Consider the following 22,827-nt stretch of genomic DNA (forward strand, 5'->3'; position numbering starts at 1 on the left):
AACCCCGTCGCAAGATAACAGCTTTAGATCAATTGGACTACTTATTTACAATCAGATGGCTGACGACCTAGACAAACCATCCCATGCCTCATGAAGGGTATCTAGGTAACTACACTCCCCCAAAATGCCCATCTATGCATTTTTGTGTGCCTGAACCGTTCAATGTTCCGTATAGACGCCGCCCATTTTTCCCCGAGATCAAACTCCAGTGGTCAATGCCCGTACATCCTCCCTTAAAAATATCCACAATCTCCCACACATCACTACTTCAAGCTCCCTCGGGCGGGATCTCCAGCTCCTTGGGATCCACAATCCAGTCCTCCTCCTCACTCCAAGCCGGGGCGAGCGAGAAGGCACCCTGGATCTTGCCCATTCCATACGCATGACCCGCCTTCTGGGGTGCCTCGCCAGGCTTAACATCGTCCTCCTCGATCAGGACTGCAGTTCGCAGAAAGCTGACGGGAATACCCAGACCCAGATCAAGCTTCTGGCCACCCCAGCTGAGTTCGACCTTGCCCGACTTGCGGACCACCAGCTCGCCGAGGTAACCGCCTTCCTTGATGTCGCCGCCGACCTCATCCTCGCCGTCCTCCTCTCCATCCCCTTGATCCTTGGCTTTGTCATCTGCATCCTTGGTGAGGTCGATGTTGATGGGTGGCTGGTTCAGCATGACGACATCGTCGTCAGGCTCCGCCTTGACCACGGAGGTGGAGGTGATCTCGGGAGGGACGGCGCGCAGGGGAGGCAGAACGGCGGGGAATTGGAATAGGAACATGTGGCCCTCGAGAGCGGCGTTGTGAGCGTTGCCGTCATGGACAAATGTTTCGTCGGCGCCCTGCATTGTGAACAGGCTGAGAAGGTGCTGAAGATCTTCCTCGAGAATCTGATCATTCAGGTCCTTGGGAACGGCGGCCTTCTTCTTAGTCTTGGTCTCGGACACAGGGATCTTCTTCATCTCGGGAGACTCAGGGGTCTTGATGCCTGCACCAGGTTCCTGGTCTGTGGTGCCAGCATCTCCATCTTCCTTCTTGATCCTGCGAGGCCGCGGAATGTCCCAAACGCCGTCGTCCTTCGTCGGCTCCTCGGCTTCTTCAACCGCCGGGTTATCCACAAACAGACCGTCGTCGGATGACTCGTCGGCGCCAGCAGTCTCCTGGGCCTGGATCTCCGCGGCAGTCGTCATGGTGACCCCCTCCTCCTTGTGCTCGACGCGACGGATACCCATGGGCATGACGGTCTTTTTCTTCTTGGTGGTTGTAACGGTGGCGCTACCGTCTTCCTCGTCGGAAATCTCGACGTAGTTGTAGAGCTTGTCGGCATCGATGCGGCTGTCGACGATGATGCTGGAAATGCCGGCGATTTTGCTGTCGCCCTCAGTTTTGATGTGACCGGAACTGGAGCTTGAAGCGATTGCGTAACCACCACTAGGGCGCCCTCCCGAAGTAGCTGTCACGAGGTTGTCAGTCAGGCAAATTATTCGATGCCGATTAATATACGGATAGCACTCACAGCTAATACCTGCTGCCAAAGGTCCGGCAGCCACTGACGACCTCAAGCCGCCGCGCAGAAGTCCACCGCGACCGCGGCCACCACGGCCACGACTTTGAGCACGCTGCAACCGGGCAAGCCTTCTAGCCTCCTCCGCGTTGCGCTGTTCCTGAATCCTCAATTGCTCCTCGGCAAGACGTTGGCGCTCGGTTTCGCTGCGACGAACAGCCTTGGGCTTGAACTTGGAGCCACGGGTGGTCGAAGCCGACGGCGCTGGAGTAGATGCCGACGTGGAAGGAATGGAAGTCGAGGAAGCAGGAACGAGGGTATTAGCTGTCGACGATTCAGAAGCCGTCATGACTGGAATAGGCGCAGGACCGGGTCGTGAGACATTGGTCGACTCTGTGGCTGTTGCTGTTGCCGGCGCAGTCGCTGAGCCTGAGTCCGTGGCTTGCTGCTCTTGCGCGGCATCGATATCCATCTCGTTCGCGTCGCCGGCGGCAGAGGAGGAGGCAGCGGCGGAGCCACCACGGGCTGTACCTCCCCGGCCCCGTCCGCGGCTGCGACCCCGTGAAGCTGCCTTTGGTGGCATTGGAAAACCGAGTTTGGGAAGTTGTGAGAAGTTGGGCGTCCCGTGCAATTGAGGCGACCACGAAAGCGCAGGTTGACGGGATCTATGTTATATCAGACAAATGCCAAAAGTTGGAGTCAAAAGTGATGGACAGGATTGGGTTACATTTGCCTAGCGCCCCACCAAAGCTTTCAGTGCGGGGCACCGATAAGACGGCCGATAAGACAGGGGTCTCCACTGCGGGACAGAGGGTCCATCCCGGTCATGCAGGTCCAGTGCCTGCTCTCCCCAACCACAACCCCGATGCTCCTCCAACCCTGAGACTTATTTGTTGTCTCTCCTAACCTCACTTAACTCCTCGATAAAATCCAATCCAGCATGAGGTGACAACAAACCTAACTAGGCCATGACCTCGCCGTTCCCCAAATCCTCGTCGGTTGGCGGGGAGGGGCTCATCGTGGCCACCCTCCTTCCCTCCGGCATCTCCGGGCTCGAGGCCATGACCTTCCAGTACCCTCTCAAGCTCATCACGGCGATGCGACCCCCAGACACTACGAGCGCTCTTGTGTTCCTGCTCACCTACGGCGGCGGGCTCGTCGGCGGTGACCGTGTCAGCCTGGCAATCGAGGTTCGGGCCGGTGCCCGCCTGAGTCTGGCCACCCAGGGCCATACCAAGATCTTCAAATCGCCGAGTCCCGACGTGGTCACCCGCCAGCTGATGCGGGTTGACATTGCCTCAGGAGCCGGGCTCTGTCTCTTGCCGGATCCGGTCCAGCCGTTTGCCGACAGCGTGTATGAGCAGGTTCAGATGTTCCGCTTGGCGAGGGGCGCGTCGCTCTGTTTGTTGGACTGGGTCACTCAAGGCCGGCGCGCATTCGGGGAAGACTGGAGCTTTCTGCGATGGACCGGACGGAACGAGGTTTGGCTGTCAACGGAGGAGAATGGGGAGGAGAGGAAGGAGAAGGACAAGACGGAGTACGGACCTGGCGTTGTCCGGAAGGGAGACCGACTGCTCGTCCGGGACTCGGTCGTGCTCGACAGCCGCCGCGCGCACCCTCAGCTTCCGACGCTGCGTGAGTCGATGCACGGCTTGGGCGTCACAGGGACGCTTGTATTACGTGGCCCGCTGGTGAAGGCGTTGGGTGACTTTTTCCTCGCCGAGTTTACAGCACTTCCCCGGCTCGGGGCGCGGGACTGGAGGACGGAAGCTGAGGTCAAGCGCACGAAGCAGGAGACGCTGTCGCCGCGGGAAGAGTGGCGGGCCGAGCGACTGCAAATGGAGAAGGAGTGCCGGGTCCTCTGGACAGCGGCCAACGTGAGGGGGTGTGTGGTGGTCAAGTTCGGGGCTCCTGAGTTCGAGGATGCCCGCTCTTGGATCAGGTCAATGCTGGTGGAGGAGGGCAGCATTGCTCAGCATTTTGGTCAGCAGGCGCTGCTATGTGTGAGGTGACAACCTAATAACTACTCTCGCCAGGCTGGTGTGCCACGATCTTGGACGTCCTTCAACACTGGCTTCATAGGACATGACTCCTTCATCTATCTCCACCTTGGTGGCCATCAAGTCCAGGACAACTACCTGAAGTGTGGATATGAGAATCCGTATATTCATCACTACACCCTGAGATGTGAGAGCGTGTGAGATCCAAGGATTGCAACCTACGTCTGGCACGTGCCTTATATATAGGTAAATGAGGCATGATTCACGGTATTGCTCCATGTTCCCGGAACCCATCATCAGCTTAATTCATTTTTCGAAACAATGCATTGTTCCAAGCAAAAGGCAGGTTTGAGGTTGACGGACGCCCCTGCCCCCCACTGCATCACCCCTCCCACAGCAGAGAAGTGGGGCCATTGTCACATTGGTGTAAATTACCGTATCGTACCGTCCCACCCCGTCCACAATCAGGTACCAGAGTCTGGTGATTCTTGGGCCCATCCAAACTCCGTTTTCGACGCGTCAATCGCATCGTCAGGAAAAAAAGAAAGCGGCCGTTCGACCGACCTCGTCTTCCCAACTCCCCCACCTGCGCCCCTCTAAATGTAACTCCCATCCATACTCGCACTTATTCACGCGACAAAGCCACCGATGGAGACATCAGACACTCAATCTGCGACCTCGCCCGCTCCCTCAGCGTCGGCGGCGCGTCGCTCTGGACGCGTCTCGAAACCACCCGCCCGCTATACTGCCGATGCGCCGCAAGCCACCAAGCGCAAGAGACCGACCGAAGGCGACGACCAAGCCGCCGACGACGAGTCGCACGACGAGGCCGATGATGTGAGCGAGTCCGACGACGGCGCCGACGATGCCGCTGATGATGATGGGGATTCGGACGTCGAGGAACCCCGCCGCGGCTCCAAGAAGAAATCGGCATCCCAGGCAGCCAAGTCCAGGAAACCTGCGGCAAAGAAGCCAAAGGTGAATGGCAATGCGCCCACTGGCGAGGGGGTCCATACTGCTCAGTTACCAAGTCGGCCAAAGAAAACCGCCCGCATCGCTCTCGCTCACGGAGAGGCGTCTGGGTTGTATGGTATGTTGCTGTCCAACGTGGTCTTATTTTTCTGTCATGGCTTTGGCCATTCATGACGCCATATGCTAACAATGACAATGCAGCCGATGTTTTTACCTCTGGCGACTCGTCCGATAAGGTTGCTACCGATTGGTATCACCGGTACCGCGCCGACGACACAGCTGCCGTGACCGACCTCGTGAACTGCATCCTCCTGGCCGCCGGGTGCGACCAGCAAGTGACCCAAGACGACATCCGAGATCCCGAAAATTGCTCCAATCGACTGGCAGACCTCCAGAATGTGTATACCGAGGTGCGTTGGCCGAAGTACCGCGCCTGGCATCACGTCGCATTGCGGCTAACCCGTGTCGTTTACAGGAGGGCATCACTGAGTATCCGCTCATTTCGAAGGGCAGGACAACCAAGTCCTTCCGCGACCTGCTTGTCGGCTTCTTCAGGTCCCTGGTGAACGTGCTCCACGACAGCGATGTCTTGTACAAGGATAGCGCCTTGATGGAGAACATTGCGCGGTGGGTGGCATCCATGTCGTCGTCCACCCTCCGCCCGTTCCGCCATACCGCAACCACGGTCGCCCTCGCCATGGAAGTCGCCCTGGTAGAGGTGGCCAAGAAGCTCGACGAGCGCGTCACCAAGACGAGCCAGCAACTCGATGCCGAAAAGGCCCGCAAGGGCAAGAACAAGGAACGCCTGGTCGCCATCCAGAAGAACCTGAAGGAGGCCGAGCAGAACCGCCAGATTTGCCAGGAACATATCACCGACTTTTTCGAGACTGTGTTTGTGCACCGGTATCGCGACATCGACCCCAAGATCCGGACCGAGTGCGTCGAAGCCCTCGGAACATGGATCTGGCTGCTGCCGACTTTCTTCATGGAGCCCGAGTATCTTCGGTACCTCGGTTGGATGCTCTCTGATATCTCGCCTCAAACCCGTCATGAGGTGCTCAAGCAACTTGCCCGCATCCTGAAGCGCGACGCTGAGAAGCTCGGTCATTTCATTGACCGCTTCCGCCCGCGCTTGGTTGAAATCGCAACTCGTGATGCTGATGTCGGCGTCCGCGTGGCTGCTATTGCTGTCATTCAGATTCTCAAGGAATCGGGCATGCTCGAGCCCGATGAGATTGACGAGATCGGCATGCTTGTTTTTGACAATGAACTCCGTGTGCGGAGAGCCGTTGTTGACTTCTTCGCCGGCTGCGTCAACGACCTGATCGAGACCAAGGTTGAGGAGATGGGTGGCACCGACGCGGTCGACGAGTTGTTTGGTGACGATAATGATGTTGATGACGACTACTTCTCTCCGCGCCGCGACTGGATCAGCATAAAGTGCCTTGGCGAGCTGTTGGCAGCCTACGATGCTCGCATCGAGGAAGAGTTCCCGACCCTGCCGATTGTTCGTTTGGATGTCGCCACCGAGACGGTGAATGCGGCTCCCCCTGAAACACGGCTATCCCTCGCTGCCCAGGTATTGTATGAGAAGATTGATCAAATTCGGAACTGGGAACTCCTGTCCGGCTACCTCTTGTACGACCATACCACAAGCACCAAGTCGAAGTCCTCGAGCAAGCGCGGATCGAGTGGTGCCGCGCTCAAAAGCGCGATCGCGCCAGAAGGCAAGGAGGAAGCGGTGCTCCTTGAAGTTCTCGAGGCTGCAGTCCGCCTGAGCTTGGCTTCTGCATCGGAAAGCGACAGGAGTAAGAGGAAACGGGATGGCACAGATGGCGTTGAGGAATCAGTGGTTCACCTGGCCACCATCATTCCTCGGCTGCTCAACAAGTATGGTGCGGATGCCACCACAGCGGTTACCGTGCTGCGGTTGGAGCACTCGTTACCTCTAGACATCTTCCAGCAGCTCCGCCAGGATTCGACGACCTACGGACGCCTCCTGGACGAAGTTTGCACGCAGTTCGATCGGCACGTCGACGGGGCCGTTGTTCAAGAAGCCTCAAGAGCTCTCCTGCATGGGCGCAAGTATGACGAGCTGGAGGAGATGACAAACAACAAGATCGCCGAACTGCGGGATACGGTGATCAATGCACTTCGCCACTTCGACAAGACGTACGACCTCAGCACCCGCGGAAACATGGATGTGAGTTCCATTGACCAGTTGGGGAACATCATCCTCAAGATCAGCAAGCTTGCCGGCATCAGCAGCTGTGTGGATGCATTCGACGCCGACGGCCAGGTGGAGGATTCAACAGCCCCCGTCATCGAGCTCCTCATTCGCATTGTCCACCGCGGCAAGCTGGACCACGTCGACGAGACGCTGGACGACCTCGAAGACGAAGCCGTCTCGTACGCCATTCAAGCATGCAACTACTACTTCATGTGGAGCGTGCGCGCTCTGCTTAACCTCGTGCAGTCCTCCGCAGTCATCTCCTCCAACACCGTCCTCCGCCTTACTACCCGCCGCACGGCCTTCATCACCAACCTGATGTGGACCCTCTCCTCGCGCGGCACAAACGACGATCTCCGCGTTTTCTCGACCGGCGCCCTTTGCGACCTGCACGTCACCTTCGCCTCCCTCCGCGAGGGCGTCAAGCACCAGCCCGGAGCCAACTATCCCCACTTCGAACCCCTCTATGAACCCATCCAACAGGCCCTCACGAGCGAACTCATCGATATCTACAACGCCGCGGAGCGCGCGTATGCGCGCATCATCAAGCGCGCTCTGAAAGAGCCCGGGCACCGCGACAATGCCGCAGATCAAAACCCCGACGACGCCGCCCAACCGCTGTCGGACGACGACGAAGACGCCGAAGCGGAGGAGGACGAGGACGAGGAGGGCGCGGCCGCCGACGCGGCCCTGTCGCCGCTCGAGCGGGCGCGCAAGCAGCTCAAGCTGGAGCGCGTCATGTGCGAGCTCGCGGGCAAAATGGTCCTGGCGATCCTGGCCGGCATGCTCGAGCCGCCGCAGGGCGGCAAGATTCGCAGGCGGCTGCTGCGGAACCAGAGCCGGCTGGGGAATAACCTCAAAGAGACGCTTGCGTATCTTGATGAGGGTAAACTGAGGGAGAGGTTGGCTGCGCATGCAGAGGAGGAGGCGGCGGCCGCTGCGCCGGGGAGGAGAGATGGTGGCGGTGCGAAGAAGAAGGGTGCTCCTCCTGCCAAGGGGGGCGCTGCTGCTGCTTCGGCGAGGGCGGCGACGGCTGGCAAGGGAGGGAAGAAGACCGCGCTTAGCGCGGAGAGGGTAATTAGTGATGATGAGGAGTCGGGGTCGGACTTGTCTGAGGTGGAGGATATTGAGGATGTGGAGGAGGAGCAGCAGGATGGGTCGGATGGGGAAGGGGACCGCGGCGGCGGTGGTGAAGATGATGAGAATGAAGGAGGCGGCGATTGAAGTTGAGTTTGTTGTGGTGATGAAGTGATGGAGAGGCGAGAGGGTGGGTTCTATATGGCTTATGTTGGGTGGGGTTTATTCCATTCTATTCTTCTGGCTGATGTTGCTTGGGCGTCTGTATTATTTGGGCCAGAGATGGGATTGCAGACACGAGAAGTAGGGAGGGAGTCTGGGACTGCTTCGTTATTTTTTCCAGGTTTTGCTTTCGTCGCGTATGATATAACGCTGTCTTTTTGTTTGCTTTGCTTGACGCCTCCTCGCTCGATATCCCAATCCCCATTGATGGCTTGCGTTTCAATCATCAAAGGTCGGATGGCTCATGTAGAGGTTTTATGATGAGCAGCGGGCGTTGTGGTTAACCTAGAGGTTGACGGCGTTTCCTGCTTGTATCAAGGAGTCTGCTACGGTCTTGATGTTCGCCGGATGGATGGAAATGATGGTGTTAAGTAATCAAAGGCCATACACAACATTTGATTCCTTCCAGGAAGCCTCATGCTACCGTTGGGTTTCCTGAGTTGCCTATCACTACTATTTTACATCCTCCATCGTGTTGAAGAATAAATACCTGACCATCACAGTTGGTAGAGTATTGACACTGCCCTCCCGAATTCTTCAAATTCCATCCCGTATCCACGAACCATACTCCATTATACCCCAGCAATAAACAATCCGTTTCACTCCACAGCCGAGTTCTAAAGTATACCCTAGTTCGTCATCCACACCCCAGTCCGTTCTAGCACCCAGCTAACAATACAAATAAACAAATGACAGAATCCTCTGGGAAATCAAGAACAAATCTTGGTCCCAAACAAGCCAAAGCACCTCACCCACGTCCCGTTTCCTTCCGCATCCTTCCCGCGGACGCCGTACTCCCTGATGTAGCATGCAAACGGCATATTCGAGACCTTGGCCGGGTCAAAGCGGCAGGTGGTTCCCTCTCCCCCCTCCTCCTCCTCTTCCTCCTCTTCTTCTTCCGAGACATCGGAGCTTTCCACAGGCGGTTTCGGCAGCCTGCCCTTGGACGACAATCCCTTGTTGTCAGCGGCAAGCTGCTGCTGTTGTTGTTTCTTCCTCTCCTCCTTTTCCTTCCGCCAGTGATCCCTTTTCGCTACCTGTTCTGCCCGCGCCTGGGTCTTGACCTCTTCCAGATTCCCCCACAGCGTAGCCATCTTCTGGCGCAGCTGGGCCAGGGTGTGGGGATCGCGGCGCAGGTCGGTCGCGTCCAGGCCCGTGAGGCACTGGCCTTCGATGTTATCGACCAGCGCCCAGAGGCGCTTGGGTGACGGGGCGGCGGCGGAGGGGTCGGCGTCTTCGAGGAGGAGGGCGAAGCGCCATTCCCAAACCTTTTTGCCGCTATCTCTTGGAGGTACTTGAGTGTTGAAGGCGGAGAAGGACTTGGTGGAGTGGGTAGATGATGCGGAGTCGCTGAGGTCGCTGAGCTCGTCGTTGTCGGAGAGGACGTCCCAGTCCCTCAGCACACGGGAGCAAGCAAAGTTGGTGAGGTCGTGGGGAAAGAAGTCGACGACACGGACGCGGACTCGGTGTTTGGAGCAGGTGAAGGGGAGGGGTTGGTTGGTGGTTGGGTGGAGGGAGGGGCGGAGGATGGATGAGATGAGAGAGAAGGGGGTTTTGTGCGTTTCGCAGATGATGTGGGGGTTTAAGTCGAGCGACGGAGGGTCGTTGGTGGAGGGCTGTTGCTCTGAAGTCGGTTCCTTTGCGGTTGTTGTTGTCGTTGCTGCTGCTGCTGCTGCTGCCTCTTGTTGTCGCTTTGCTCGTTTGGCTTTCCGGCGCTCTTTGGCATTGAGTCGGGACTGTTCTTGCTCAGGGATTGGTGACTCTTTACGCTTCTCCCCAGCAGCCAGTGACTCTCTCCGCTTCTCTCCTGCTTCTTTGGCAGCGTTCAACTCCTTGAGCTGTTTCTGTTTCCTGATGTCGTAGTCCCGCCAGCGTCGGATGGCCTCCTTCAACGGGCGTTCATGATCAGCCGGCTCATCGAGTTTGATGAGATGGACGTTAACCCGTGTGGTGTAATTAAGTGATGCCCGCATGAAGCCCTCCAGAAACCTATTATCTCGTCCATATTTGATCTGGACGTTTCGAAGGGCTACCCAGTCACCAGCTCCCACATGTTGTTCGATGTAATATGAATGTGGGTCAAAACAAGTGACTTGGAGTGACATTTGCCCATAAGGCCCAACCCACTCTGCCTTGTCAGTGTCGACATTGCCTGATGTATAGCCATATGGATCGCCGTCTTCAAAAACATGGTTGTGGAAGTGTGGGTTCTCCGTGTAATCCGTGACATACAACGTTACGGCCCCGGAATATCGGGCAAAGGGGGGGCGGGCGACCCGGACAACTAAGTCATAGAACCCGCCGTCTCGGACATCCTTGAGCAGACTGAATTTCGACTTCTTATTCAGGGACGCCTGTGCTTTTTGCTGAAACTCGTGTTCGTCCGGAAGCGCAGCCTTGTCGATGTGGTGATACAGATAGGAAACATAAGCATTTTCCTCACTGGAGGGGACATGTTTGCTATGGTCCAATTCAGTGAGAGCAGTGTGTGGCGAGGCAGGGGCCTTTGGGATGAGAGCTGCGCGGTAGACTCGGATGGCTGTGGAATAGTGGGTGATGAGAGACCGGGAGCCGCGGACCTGGATTCTGACTTGCCAGAAAAGAACTACGTCTCCCAAGCTAACCTGAGGCATGGAAGCCAGAGGACGAAAGATATGGGCATCGAGGCTCCGGCCACCTTCATCCTGGGTAGAACAATCGAGCAGTGTCAGGGTAGATTTATGGTCTGGCATGGATTAGACACATTGAACATGACTGTCAGAGTTTGGTTGACATACCTTTCCCGGCTGTTGCAACGGGCAGTTGACATTCTTTTACAACGCCAATAACATTGACAAAGCTGCCTGCCTTGATGTCACCATCCAGGATGTCTTTGATGGTGGTGAATCGAGGTGGGAGGGGCGGCGGTGCAGCATCTCCCACACTGCTTCGTGGTTCCCAAGAGGGCATGGCTGGTCACACGGAAGAAAAAAAATCACATAGTAAGTCTGAAGCCACTGGATTTCAGTTTCCGGCATGGAGGTCTTTTGTTTACTGTGGTTGAGGTTGGTGCATGTCTGAACCGGCGGTTGTTCTTTTTGGTCTTTGTTGGACGCGATCCAAACGCGTCGCAGCGTGAATCCCATTTACACCTGCAAGCACCCTGGACCCGCAGGTTGCGGAGCCTGACATCCCCCAACCCTGTGGTGGTCCGTGCACGCAGCTCCTGCCTGCTCATGCCTGCTTCCTCCTATAGATGCACGTGACTGTGCAGGCATTCATCCCACTTTTTACTCGTCCTTGATCAAAGGTGGGGCCCAAGACATGCTTCGCCAGACACGCAACAGAAGGGGCAAGCCAACAAGACTGGATCCATTCTGGCCCCTCGCTTTGTGTTCAGCTTTTCTGCATCTCGAACCCCCAAGACAGGAGACTCCTCCCCCGCTAACTACAAAATTCTTTCTCTCTTCTTCATTGTTCCCACTGTTCCCACCCAAAACAAGCAACCTAACAAATCTCTCTTCCGTCTCCCCCAGCAACCCCTCAATCTTTCCCATCGTCATTACCTTTCCTCTTTGACACGACTCTGCCAACCCAAAAAGCTCTTGTACAACCGCAGACGACTTTTTTCTTGTCTTGTTGCGGCCACACCTCGTCCGCCGTCCTCTTACCCCGTCCCATAATTCCTACAAATAAATACCAGAGGCAACCAGCGGTGGATTTCCCGACCCTTCGGCCCCTTGCCTCCACTCTCTCGCCTCTTCCCCCGCGACTCAAAACATTCCTCTCCCTCGTCCTCTCTCCAACCCATCCATCCAGCGACAACAAAAACCATCACAACCATGGCCGAACGCTACATTCCCGAGCACCGCCGCACCCAGTTCAAGGCGAAGAGCACCTTCAAGCCTGAGGAGCTCCGCCGTCGTCGCGAAGAGCAGCAGGTCGAGATCCGCAAGGCGAAACGCGAGGAGAACTTGGCCAAACGCCGCGGTATTGGCACTGGCGAGAACCGGCCCGGCGCGTCTCTGGGTGCCGCTCCAGACAGCGATGATGAGAACCCGCCCAGCGAGACTCAGGTTCGTCATTATATTTCTTTGTCTTCTGTCCCTTCCCATCATCCCCCTTCACGCCCCGCGTTGCTGCGAGTTGCAGCATCCACCCCACTTGCCGTGCACTGTACCCCGCCGAGTCGCTGTGGCCACACCGTTGTGTCGTCCGTGAGACGAGGCAAAAGCGAAACAGGACGAGCATCATCACCCTCTGCTGCCATCACCGACGCACAACCTGCGCCTTGACGTGGCTATATTGTGCAAGATATTCTTGCATCATGAAATACCATTTCTACCCCGCTCTCTTGTCATACCATGTCCGTTACTAACTCGACGCGCACAGCTCAACGATGAGCTCCCTGCCATGGTCGCCGGCGTCTTCTCAGATCAGATCGACCAGCAAATCCAGGCTACCACCAAGTTCCGGAAGTTGCTTAGCAAGGAGCGCAACCCGCCCATCGAGGAAGTCATCAAGACCGGCGTCGTGAGCCGCTTTGTCGAGTTCCTCCGCTCTCCTCATACTCTCGTCCAATTCGAAGCCGCCTGGGCCCTCACCAACATTGCTTCGGGTTCCGCTTCCCAGACCCAGGTCGTCATCGAAGCTGGTGCCGTTCCCATCTTCGTTGAGCTCCTCAGCAGCCCCGAGCCCGATGTCCGCGAGCAGGCCGTGTGGGCTCTCGGCAACATTGCCGGCGACAGCCCTCAGTGCCGTGACTACGTCCTCAGCTGTGGTGCCCTCCGCCCGCTGCTTAACCTTCTCGGTGATAGCCGGAAGTTGAGCATGCTCCGCAATGCCACCTGGACCCTTAGCAACTTCTGCCGCGGCAAGACACCGCAACCTGACTGGCAGACGGTGAGTTACTTGGCTTCTCTCCTCTCCCTCCATCTAAAATCACGTGATTGCTAATGCGCTCCTACACAGATTTCCCCCGCCCTCCCCGTCCTTGCTAAGCTCATTTACTCGCTGGATGACGAGGTTCTGATCGATGCCTGCTGGGCCATTTCGTACTTGTCGGATGGCTCCAACGATAAGATTCAGGCCGTCATCGAGGCCGGTATCCCCCGCCGCCTTGTTGAGCTGCTGATGCATGCCTCGACATCCGTCCAGACCCCCGCCCTCCGCTCCGTCGGCAACATTGTCACGGGAGACGACGTCCAAACTCAGGTCATCATCAACTGTGGTGCCCTTCCCTGCCTGCTCGCTCTCCTGAGCAGCAACAAGGATGGCATTCGCAAGGAGGCTTGCTGGACCATTTCCAACATCACGGCTGGCAATTCGGCTCAAATCCAGGCTGTCATTGATGCCAACATTATTCCTCCTCTGATCCACCTGCTCCAGAACGGCGACCTCAAGACCCGCAAGGAGGCTTGCTGGGCCATTAGCAACGCCACCTCGGGTGGTCTGCAGAAGCCTGACCAGATCCGCTACCTTGTCAGCCAGGGCTGCATCAAGCCGCTGTGCGACCTGCTCGCTTGCCCTGACAACAAGATCATCCAGGTCGCCCTTGACGGTCTCGAGAACATTCTCAAGGTCGGCGAGCTTGATAGGCAGGCGGCCGGCGAGGGCGCCATCAACCAATATGCCCTCTTCATCGAGGAGTGCGGTGGCATGGAGAAGATTCACGACTGCCAGACCAACGCAAACGAGGAGATTTACATGAAGGCCTACAACATCATCGAGAGGTACTTCTCTGATGAGGACGAGAATGCCGACGACGCGATGGGCCAGGCTGCTCAGAACCAGTTTGGTCTCGGCTCGGCGAACGGCCAGCCGGGCGGTTTCACCTTTGGCGCCAACGGTGCCGAGTCGATGGATATGTAAATGGTCACCGGGCAGACCAATACTGTCCAGCCGCCGAGCCGTGCGATTGAGGTTGGCTGAAAAGTGTGTCCACGATTGGGCAAGAATCATGTTGGGTGACGTCTTAGGGCCCTTCATGACGGCATAATTCTACGCCGCGTCTTTGCCTTTTCTGGGCTCGCAAGCCGCCGCCATCGCCCGCCCTCCCAGTTGTCACTCCCATCCCTTATCCCCGACAGTTTAAGACACAACACCCCCCTACGCACCCATCCCTTCCCCAGCACCACTACGTCCAAAGCCCTTAATTTGTTTTAGTCGACAACCCACGAAATCACACTAGAGGGAGATGATACCAGGTCCTTTGGTAGCTTGATAGCTCCAGCCTGAGGAGAGAGAAACACTGGATGGATGCGTTCCTGAAAGCAGCGCAGATCGAGGGTCTGAATGGTAGCTTGATAGCTCCAACCCTCTTGGAAATTTTTAACCGAACTGGGACAGCGTGAGCAACCCCTCGCGCCGGGTGGCCCAGGAATTTCGGGCGGCGAGGTGGTCACTCGTTCACAGAGACGGGAACCTCCTCTTCTCCCCTTACCCCAGCCCCCCTTCGAAAAATGGGGTACAGGAGGGGGAGCATCGCACCCGGGACACCTCAGGTCGCTGGTAGTGCCTCGGCCACAATGAGGACGGGGAAACGCGATGAGCCGCAGGACGGAAATTGAGTCATGGATTGTCTTTGGATCCTTCCTCCCCGCCCCCCATCGCCACCAAGTGGTTGGCGATGGTTTTGTTTTGTGGGTTCGTGTGGGAGGGAACCTGTGACGGGAAGTGTAGGAAATTTGATGTACGACCGGGTGTTGCACATCGGCGAAGGGCTGCTGGTTGCTTTGAAAACTAGGGCTCGGTAACAAATGAAGCGACATGTTTGTTGTTGTATATGATTGTGATGCTTGCGTGTGGGATATGCTGTGTGGGTCATGTTGAGTGAGTATTCAGGACTGTGTGCTTGTCGATATGTGAGTCGTCCATGTTCTTGTAAATGGAAGACCATGCCATCGCCCGACACATCTCACTCCGAGAGTTTTCGCGTTCAGCATGATGCTATTTACAACAGTCTTCTATTGTCTATACGGTGTATCATCTTGATGCATCATTCCTCATCCCTGCCTATCCCATCCTATCGAAATCCGGTCGGAACCTCAACTTCTTCACTGTGTCCTCCTTAAGCCTGAGTATGTATCGCCATCACCACGACCCATGGGTTAGTTTCCTCTTTAAACCCTTCCAAGCTGTCCCAACAGAACTTTTTTCGTTCTTCAATCAAGCGTCCATCCCGTCCAATTCCACCAACCTCGTTACCATCCGAATAACCTCCTGGGCCGAATCGCCACCACCATTCGCCGAACCCGCAGAGGAGGAGTCGGGGCCACCGATCCGCCGCTCAATCAGCCGATCAATCACCCCCCTCAGACGCGAGACGAGCACGCCGATGCGCGCCCACCCGCGCAGCCGCAGCCAGCCGTCGACGACGAGCCCGCGCCCTTGGGTGTCGAGGGCGATGGAGCCGGCGAAGAGGAGGAGGGTGTAGGCGTTGAATGCTATCAATATCAACAACCATGCCGGTTAGTTTGAACAAACACCTTAGTTGGGGAGAGAGGTGGAGGGAGGACGGAGGAGGGGGGGAGAAGAAAACGTACGCGTCAAATCCCGAATAAAAACCTTGCTCGTCGCCATCATGGTGAAGTAGGACAAATACGCCGCGTTGCCCGGGAACGACTGGCAGTCAAAGAGCGTGCTGGACGGGTGGATGAAGACGCGCCCGTGGTCTTGGGAGAAGTACTTGATGGTGCGCGCCTCCGGGTCGAGCTCGACGGCACCGGACACGGACGTGGCGAATTTCTTGTCGGGGAACTGGATGCGGCAGATTTGCGGGTTGAAGGCCGAGGCCGTGAGGGCGCGCAGGAGCGCGGGCGAGGCGGTTTGTTGTTGCTGTTGTTGTTGTGGCTGGTCGGAAGAAGGCGGATAGATGCCGATTTCTGCCAACGACGAGTAATACTGCGACCTGGTCGAGGCGATATCCGACAGCGCGGGGAACGATAAGAAGTTTTCGTCGCACCACTGGCGCACGCGGCGCTGCGGGATGCCGTGGTCGGCCATCATGGCGTCCCACTCCTGGTACGCGCGGAGGTCCGTGAGGAGGTCGCCGTCGCTGCCGCCGTTGCCGGCGGCGCGGGCGAAGCGCATGCGGGCCTGCTTGGCCTCGTCGCGGCGGTCGGGCGGCGACAGGAACGGGCTGCGGGTGCTCAGGATGGCGGCGATGGTGACGCAGCTGTCGAGGCAGCCAAAGATGGCGCCGTAGACCATGAGCTTGCCGCAACGCAAGTCGGCGGGGATCATGGCGAGCTGCGTGCCCAGCGCCGTCAGCTCGTCGCCGTCCAGCGCGCCCATGCGCCGCAGCATGTTCATGGCGCCCTCGACGGCAGTGGCCTCGGGCGGCGTTGGTGCGCGCGAGAGGAAGCGCCCGACGTCGCGGATGCCCATGGCGCGCACGGCGAGACAGAGCTGCTCGAGCGGTACACGACGGATCTCGGGCTCGGGCCGCTCGGCCATTTGGTTCTCGAGGTTCCGCGTGTAGAGTTTGTAGCACTTGCCGGCTTGGACGCGACCAGCACGACCGCGGCGCTGCTTGCAGGCCGCTCGGGATGCCCAGGTTTCTTCTAGCTTGCGCATGTTGTTTGCGGGGTCGAAGGACGTCTCTTTGACGCGGCCGCTGTCGACGACGGCGACGATGTCGTCGATGGTGATGGATGTCTCGGCCACGTTGGTGGCCACCACGACCTTTCTCTTCCCCGGCGGTGGCGGAGCGAAGACGCGGCGTTGTTCGCGCGTCTCTAGAGATGCATGGAGAGGGAGGACGTGGAGCGAAGGGACCGAGCGTAGAGCATTGCAGGCGCGGTTGATTTCCGCGACACCGGGCAGGAAGACCAGAACACCACCGGCTTTTTGGGTCGACGACAAATCGTGGTCAATGCTCTTGACCGTCTCGACGAGCAGGTCATAGTTGATGCGAGTGCCCAGCTTCATGATGGTCTTGTTGACGGGGTCGGCCGACTCTCCACCAACGGGCGTGCTGGCCCCGTCATCGTAGCTATCGTAGCGGTTGCCGACGCTGAAGCCTGTCATGCGGATCACGTCGTCGAGGTAGTAATCCTGCACGGGGTATGTGCGGCCCGAGATTTCCACCATCCCGACCGTAATGTCATCCCGATCCGCCGTGAAGTAGTCGCGGAACGAAGCAGCGTCGAGGGTGGCGCTCATGAGGATGAGCTTCAAGTCGCGCCGCTCATAGAGCACGTCGCGGATGATGCTCAGCAAGAAGTCGGTGTCCAAGCTGCGCTCGTGAACTTCGTCGACGACAATATGGCTGACGTCGGCCAACGAGGCCACCACATCCTCGGCTCGTCCACCAGAGGTCTGGAGACGCCGGAGCAGCACACCCGTAGTAACGAAGGTGATCTTTGTGTCAGGCGAGGTCTTGGACTCTCCGCGAATGCTGTAGCCAACTTCCTGGCCGACCTGAACGCAACGCTCCTCGGCGACGCGGTCGGCCAGGCCGAGCGCCGAAATACGACGAGGCTGGGTCACGATGATGTTGGCACTGCCTCCCAGCCCGCGGTTGTACAGGTCGTCCAAGACAAACTGTACCGACTGAGTCGACTTGCCAGAGCCCGTCTCACCCGAGATGATGGTGACCTGGTTTTCGGCAACGATCTGGACGAGCCGGTCCCGGACCTGCCAGGCCGGAAGCCGCTCTCGCTGCGAGAGCATCTTCTTATAGCTCGGCGCCTGGATCCGGGCCATCCACTCCTCTTTGCTTCTCGGGTTCGGAGTCCAGTTGATGGGTTTGGGATTCCTCCTGCGAGGCCGGCGTGCAGCGCGGGCAGCAACTGCCGGTTCTTCCGACGCAGCCGATGACACAGCCGACACTTCGCGCAGGGCGCCAGGGTGCTCGATAATGTCGTTGATGTTTTCCTGTACCCAACTGATCAAGTAATAAATCTTAGACTCCTCGCCCTGCAGCGATTCATGTGCATACGCGAGCGCTTTCTTGATGATGCTCAGCTTGATGTATGCGGGAAGTGGTGCCGAGATGGACAGGACAACCTGAAATGGGTAGCGTGGCGTCTTGCGGAACTGTAGGTACGTCTCGACATCGGTGTTGGTCCCATTGACCACAGACTCAAGACGGACCTGGAACACGTTGTCGGACACGCGAGAGAACTTGTCGCCGAAGCTGGCCTCGATGGCTGCCATCTCCTCTTCCCAGCACTCATCCGGGCTCCTCCACGAGTCGACCTCCTCCGACTGGGAGGCATCTTTGGAGTCAGCGCTCATCCCGCTCTCTACGAGCAGTTTCTGCAAAGCCTCGGCGGCTTTGCCTTCGTCGCCACCGTTGGCATCAAGGATCTTCCGGCACAAATCGATGGAGTAACCTGACTCAGCGAGCCGCTTGATAGCTCCCTCCCGACGTAGATCCGTGGCAGCGACAGTGACGCCAGCCGTGTACCGTTCGGGGAGCGCCCAGCGAGGAAGGTCGTCCTCAGGGATATGCACGAGCAGCCACTCGAGCGCCTCCTCACGGTCCTTGCACACGTCAACCGCTTCCTGGACATGGCTCGGGCGGAAGCCGAGGTCCTTGAACTCGTTGACGATAGCAGCCTTCTCCTTGTCCGGAATAACCAAGCCGTGTGCGTTCCAGACAACCTCTTTGCGGAGCAGGTCCTCCAGCTGCGACCGCGTCTTGTTCCCCATCTCGATCTTGGGCACGGTAGCCCAGCCGCGCATGAGGGCCGAAGAGCCACTCCCGCCGGGCCGAAGGGCGAGGCCTGGCTGGTTGGCCTCGGCAGCCTTCTCTTTAGCGGCCTGGGCACGAGCTTCCTCCTTCTTCTTTTCAGCGGCGGCTTTGGCGGCCTCGCGCTCCCGAGCCGCCTGAAAGGGGTCGGCTTCGTACATCCAACCGCGGCCCTCTTTGACGTCCTGCTTCTTCAAGGCCTCAAAGTCCTTCCACAGGGCCTTGTAGTCAGGTGGCAGGGTGAGGTGGAGGTTCTTCATGCTGCACACACGGTACAAAGCATAGGTGGCGGCGAAATGTTTGGCCTCGAGGGCAGTGGGCTTGTAGGCCAGATGGGCATGGCTCGGAGGTAGTTTGAATGGCGGCAGTTTTGTGGTCTCTCCGGTCTTTGGATTCTTGCAGGACAAGCTGACAAAGACCGAGAAGCCCTCCTTGGTCTTGATGGTGTTGTACTCTGGCTTCTCCCATTTTTGTTTCTGACAGTGCTCAGACAGGAGGTTCACAGGCAACTTCCCCGTCCACGAGGCGCCGCCGATGATCTGGCGGACTGTCGGACGGGGCGGTCCGTCTTGACCATCCGTGGATCCTTGAGCATTGTTGTTGTTGCTGTTGTTGGCCGATGAGGGCCCGCCCCGGCGGCCTTTTGAGTCTTTGTCCTTGTTGGAGTTGGTGAAGACGATGAAGTCGGTGTCAGAAGGGGTCGATGACTTCTTGGAGTCCTTTTTGGCAGAGCCGGACTTGGCCTGGGATTGAGCCGGAGTTGGCGTCGAGGTGCCACTCGAGCTTTTGCCTTTCTTGGGCGCCATGTCCTTGAACTAGATTTGTTGATATCGGTAGATGTTGATGATCAAAGTGAGTTTGGATGGCGAAAAGGCTGTCAAACCAATTCCACTCAATGATACTTCAGTCGGTGCCGTTCACTCGGCAGTAAGAGACCCCCGGCAGAAAATGGCCAGCTCACAGCGATCCATGGCAGTTTGACACGTAATATGAAAATGGAGATCAAGGCATCCCCTTGAAGCCAACGGCAGAAGGAGATGATCACACCGAGATGTCTTGTCGCCTTGATGAGAACAGTCCTTCATGGTCTTGGCAAGGCGAAAAAGGGATGTCTGGCTGCTAGAGGGGCTGATGGGTATGCAACAAACGGATACACATATCGGATAAAGCAATTATCATCACCTTCACCACCCCCATCACCGGCCTTGATCTTGGATGATGACTTCTCTCAACGACTGTTGCAGTGCACGGAAAAGAAATCAATGCCCCTAAGGGAAAGTTACCTACAGTATCCCGTCCCAGAATCCCCAGTGATATTGCTGCTGCCGAAACCCAATGTCCTGCCCATCCCCGAGAAGTAGACCCCTTAACCATCCTCGTACCCATCCCAACCAGTGTGGTATCAATGCCATAAACGCCCTGCGTCGCTTGTCCTCTTGCCCCTTAGATGAAAAAGGACTTTGTTCCGGGCTGCAGGCAGCAATCCGCGACCATGAAGCTCCCCTTCCAAAGAAAAGTCCCCAGACCGCGACGCAGCGCCTCGTCTGATCACAAAGAACCCCGCCAAACCAACTCTATCTCAGCCGACCACCCAGCCCACAAACTACTCGCTCTCAATCACCTCCTCTTCCTCTTCCTCCCCAGCACCATCCTCATCACTATTCTCCTCCTTCGCCGCAGCCGCAGCAGCAGCAGCCGCCGCCGCCGCCGCCGCCGCCTTCTGCTTCTTCCCCGACCCTTTCGGCCGTCCACGACCCCTCTTCACAGGCGTCACCACCTCCTCAGCCGTCTTCGCCACATCAGGCACCACCTTCGTAGCAGAAGCCGCCTGTTGCTGCTGCTGCTGCTGTTTCTTCCCCGACCCCTTGGGCCGTCCGCGACCCCTCTTCACCGGCGTCTCAGCAGCATTTACCGCAGCAGCAACCTTAGCCGCACCCGCAGCAGCAGCAGCCTTTGTCGCAGCCTCGATGACCTGATCTTCCCTCTCCTTCGCCTTCCGCTTGGCGCCCGAACCGACCGTAATCCCGGCCGGTGCGCCGCCGACCAGGACGGGATTCTTGCGCGGCCGGCCGCGCCCGCGGCGGAGCGGGGTTGTGGGGTCCGCGGACACGGGCTTGGTTACGCCGGCGGCGCTGGCAGCTGCAGCAGCTGCGGCGGCCACGGCGCGCGCACTGGTGCGGGTGCCGGATGGGGCTGTGGTGGTTGCAGTGGTGGTTGTAGTAGGGGCGGTGGTTGAGGCGGCTGCGGCTTGTTGTTTCTTGCCGCTGCCCTTGGGACGGCCGCGCGGACGGCCCGAGGGGCCAGGCTTGGTCTTGCGTTTGGAAGGGGAGAGCGGGGGACGACCGCGCTTGCGCTTGGGCGGTTCATCGGTGGTGGGAGGTGTGGGTGCCATTTTTTATTGATTTTTTTGTTCGATTTTTTGTGGCTTCTTGGTCTGGTTTGGGAGGTCGGTTTTGGATGTTGGAATTTGGTGGAGAGTGCTGTGCTTGGATGTCGCCGATGCGAAAAGGTATCGAAGAGTACACTGGGTATCGACTTGGTTGTTCAAGGGTGAAATGTGTTGTTGGTCAACCGATCGAAGATGGTGAGGTGGTCGTGAACAACTGGTGAAGTCGAGGCAGCCTTTTCTTTGTCGAGGAATCGCGTGTCCGGGACGCGTTGTCGGTTGGACGCGTTTGCTTGACCACAGTTTGCGGGTTTGCTGGCTCGCACACCTTTGCTTTTTTGGCTGGGGTGGTTGCTCGGGAAAATTAAAATAAAAATCCCATCGCCACCAGCGGGGCGTGGGTGACGGAGACGGACTGCACTCGAGATGCAGATGCAAAGGAAGGTTGAGTCGAATTGAGGTTTTTGTTTGAGGATGTCAGGTTGGGAGAGGAAAAGAAGTTGATGGTTGCCCCTTGAAGCTGGGAACTCTGGGGGACTGGGACGGCACACCAGGTTGGCTGAGACAATGGTTCGCCATTGTTCAGGTCCATTCTTCGGATACATGATACCGCTTTGTTCTTATCAACTCACTTCGTTTAGGTTTCTTTGGCAGTCATTGTGTTTTAATTCATACATTGAACCTTAACTCTCTGGATGTTGTTCGGATGGATGGTTTCACTGATCGCTCGAGCAAACTATTGTTCAGGTTACTCCTGAATTCTGTGACTATCCCGAAACCCATGCCCAGATTAACCTGTAATGGTACCAGTCTGAATGCTCCTGAAGCTAGCACTCAGGACTAACAAGCCAGTGTTTTATTGTTCCACAATCGGTAGCATGTCTTGCCGGGTCTGATAGACCTGGTGGGATGGGATGCGGGTTAGATTCCGACTCACCGGCTCAGGAGCCGACCGAATGGTTGGGCAGTTCGAAGCCATGACAACTGCGTAAGGCCATCAAGAATCATGAATGGGTGCATCAACCCATCTGGGCTCAGAAGACAAGAAGCCTGTCTCTGGTGACTTATCTCAATAACGATTGTTGGAGACAATGGATCTCTGGATCCGCGAACCATCCCCCAGACAATCTCCGCCATGGGTAAATGCAGAAATACAGGCACAATAACCAAGTTCAGTTCCTTTCCCGTGGGCGCCGCCAGCTCTATCATGCCTGACCTGTACCATTACACCGACGAGACCAAGGTATATCCGCCCACCAAAAGCCATTTCCATTCCAAAGTGCCAACCCATGTGATAAGGCTTGAATTCCACTGTATTCCCTTTCAACGAGACGCAAAAAGCAAATCCTATCACAGCCCATCCTCCGACCTTCTGGCCCTCCCCAAGCTGAGTAGGTAGATGCTTGGTGCGTCAGGACAAGAAAAAGACAACAAAAGAAATGGCATCGGCAAAGAAGTGTAGATGTAGATTTGTAGTAGGCCAACCAGGCCAGGTATCGTGGTGTAGTTGTGTCTGGGCGCAGTGCGGTGTGGTGGTCTTCTGTCGTCGAGCCGACTCGATGTTAGGGTGGCCCGGCATGTTCCAATTTGGTGATTTGGTCTAGTATGCTTCCGCCTCCACCTCCAGCAGCCGCGCCCTCCCTCCCTCCTGTTGTCTTCGGCTCAAGGCCCTTCGACTCACCATTCATCCTCTCAAAGTTCGTTTCTGCTTTTGGTCCGATTGTTCGAGTTTCTTGTGGTTGGTTGTTGTTTGGGGGGGGGGGGG

General features: G+C 57.4%; 9 protein-coding genes across 9 annotated transcripts; 4 read left to right on the forward strand and 5 right to left on the reverse strand.

Moving 5' to 3' along the window:
* Positions 1-268: 268 nt before the first annotated feature.
* VTJ04DRAFT_6492 (uncharacterized protein) lies at positions 269-2,080 on the reverse strand (the record flags this gene model as incomplete). The annotated part of the gene is made up of 2 exons (XM_069364717.1): positions 269-1,446; positions 1,510-2,080. The coding sequence occupies 2 exons, from the start codon at positions 2,078-2,080 to the stop codon at positions 269-271; spliced, it is 1,749 nt and encodes a 582-aa protein (XP_069218516.1).
* A 385-nt stretch (positions 2,081-2,465) lies between these two features.
* Positions 2,466-3,509, forward strand: VTJ04DRAFT_6493 (uncharacterized protein; the record flags this gene model as incomplete). Its single annotated transcript, XM_069364718.1, has 1 exon — positions 2,466-3,509. One exon carries the CDS (start codon positions 2,466-2,468, stop codon positions 3,507-3,509), a length of 1,044 nt encoding a protein of 347 aa, XP_069218517.1.
* Positions 3,510-4,145: 636 nt separating this feature from the next.
* On the forward strand, positions 4,146-7,923 carry VTJ04DRAFT_6494 (uncharacterized protein; the record flags this gene model as incomplete). The annotated part of the gene is made up of 3 exons (XM_069364719.1): positions 4,146-4,587; positions 4,671-4,879; positions 4,945-7,923. The coding sequence occupies 3 exons, from the start codon at positions 4,146-4,148 to the stop codon at positions 7,921-7,923; spliced, it is 3,630 nt and encodes a 1,209-aa protein (XP_069218518.1).
* A 785-nt stretch (positions 7,924-8,708) lies between these two features.
* VTJ04DRAFT_6495 (uncharacterized protein) lies at positions 8,709-10,947 on the reverse strand (the record flags this gene model as incomplete). Its single annotated transcript, XM_069364720.1, has 2 exons — positions 8,709-10,723; positions 10,776-10,947. The coding sequence occupies 2 exons, from the start codon at positions 10,945-10,947 to the stop codon at positions 8,709-8,711; spliced, it is 2,187 nt and encodes a 728-aa protein (XP_069218519.1).
* An 872-nt stretch (positions 10,948-11,819) lies between these two features.
* VTJ04DRAFT_6496 (uncharacterized protein) lies at positions 11,820-13,848 on the forward strand (the record flags this gene model as incomplete). Its single annotated transcript, XM_069364721.1, has 3 exons — positions 11,820-12,053; positions 12,370-12,879; positions 12,949-13,848. 3 exons carry the CDS (start codon positions 11,820-11,822, stop codon positions 13,846-13,848), a joined length of 1,644 nt encoding a protein of 547 aa, XP_069218520.1.
* Positions 13,849-13,852: 4 nt separating this feature from the next.
* On the reverse strand, positions 13,853-14,747 carry VTJ04DRAFT_6497 (uncharacterized protein; the record flags this gene model as incomplete). Its single annotated transcript, XM_069364722.1, has 3 exons — positions 13,853-13,904; positions 13,969-14,113; positions 14,165-14,747. 3 exons carry the CDS (start codon positions 14,745-14,747, stop codon positions 13,853-13,855), a joined length of 780 nt encoding a protein of 259 aa, XP_069218521.1.
* Positions 14,748-15,144: 397 nt separating this feature from the next.
* VTJ04DRAFT_6498 (uncharacterized protein) lies at positions 15,145-19,482 on the reverse strand (the record flags this gene model as incomplete). Its single annotated transcript, XM_069364723.1, has 2 exons — positions 15,145-15,422; positions 15,522-19,482. 2 exons carry the CDS (start codon positions 19,480-19,482, stop codon positions 15,145-15,147), a joined length of 4,239 nt encoding a protein of 1,412 aa, XP_069218522.1.
* Positions 19,483-20,279: 797 nt separating this feature from the next.
* Positions 20,280-21,068, reverse strand: VTJ04DRAFT_6499 (uncharacterized protein; the record flags this gene model as incomplete). The annotated part of the gene is made up of 1 exon (XM_069364724.1): positions 20,280-21,068. The coding sequence occupies one exon, from the start codon at positions 21,066-21,068 to the stop codon at positions 20,280-20,282; it is 789 nt and encodes a 262-aa protein (XP_069218523.1).
* A 1,129-nt stretch (positions 21,069-22,197) lies between these two features.
* VTJ04DRAFT_6500 (uncharacterized protein) lies at positions 22,198-22,666 on the forward strand (the record flags this gene model as incomplete). Its single annotated transcript, XM_069364727.1, has 2 exons — positions 22,198-22,453; positions 22,539-22,666. 2 exons carry the CDS (start codon positions 22,198-22,200, stop codon positions 22,664-22,666), a joined length of 384 nt encoding a protein of 127 aa, XP_069218524.1.
* Positions 22,667-22,827: the final 161 nt, after the last annotated feature.

This window comes from Mycothermus thermophilus (genome assembly GCF_041956435.1).
Source record: "Mycothermus thermophilus strain CBS 625.91 unplaced genomic scaffold VTJ04scaffold_4, whole genome shotgun sequence".
In the NCBI taxonomy this organism is placed as follows: Eukaryota; Fungi; Ascomycota; class Sordariomycetes; order Sordariales; family Chaetomiaceae; genus Mycothermus; species Mycothermus thermophilus.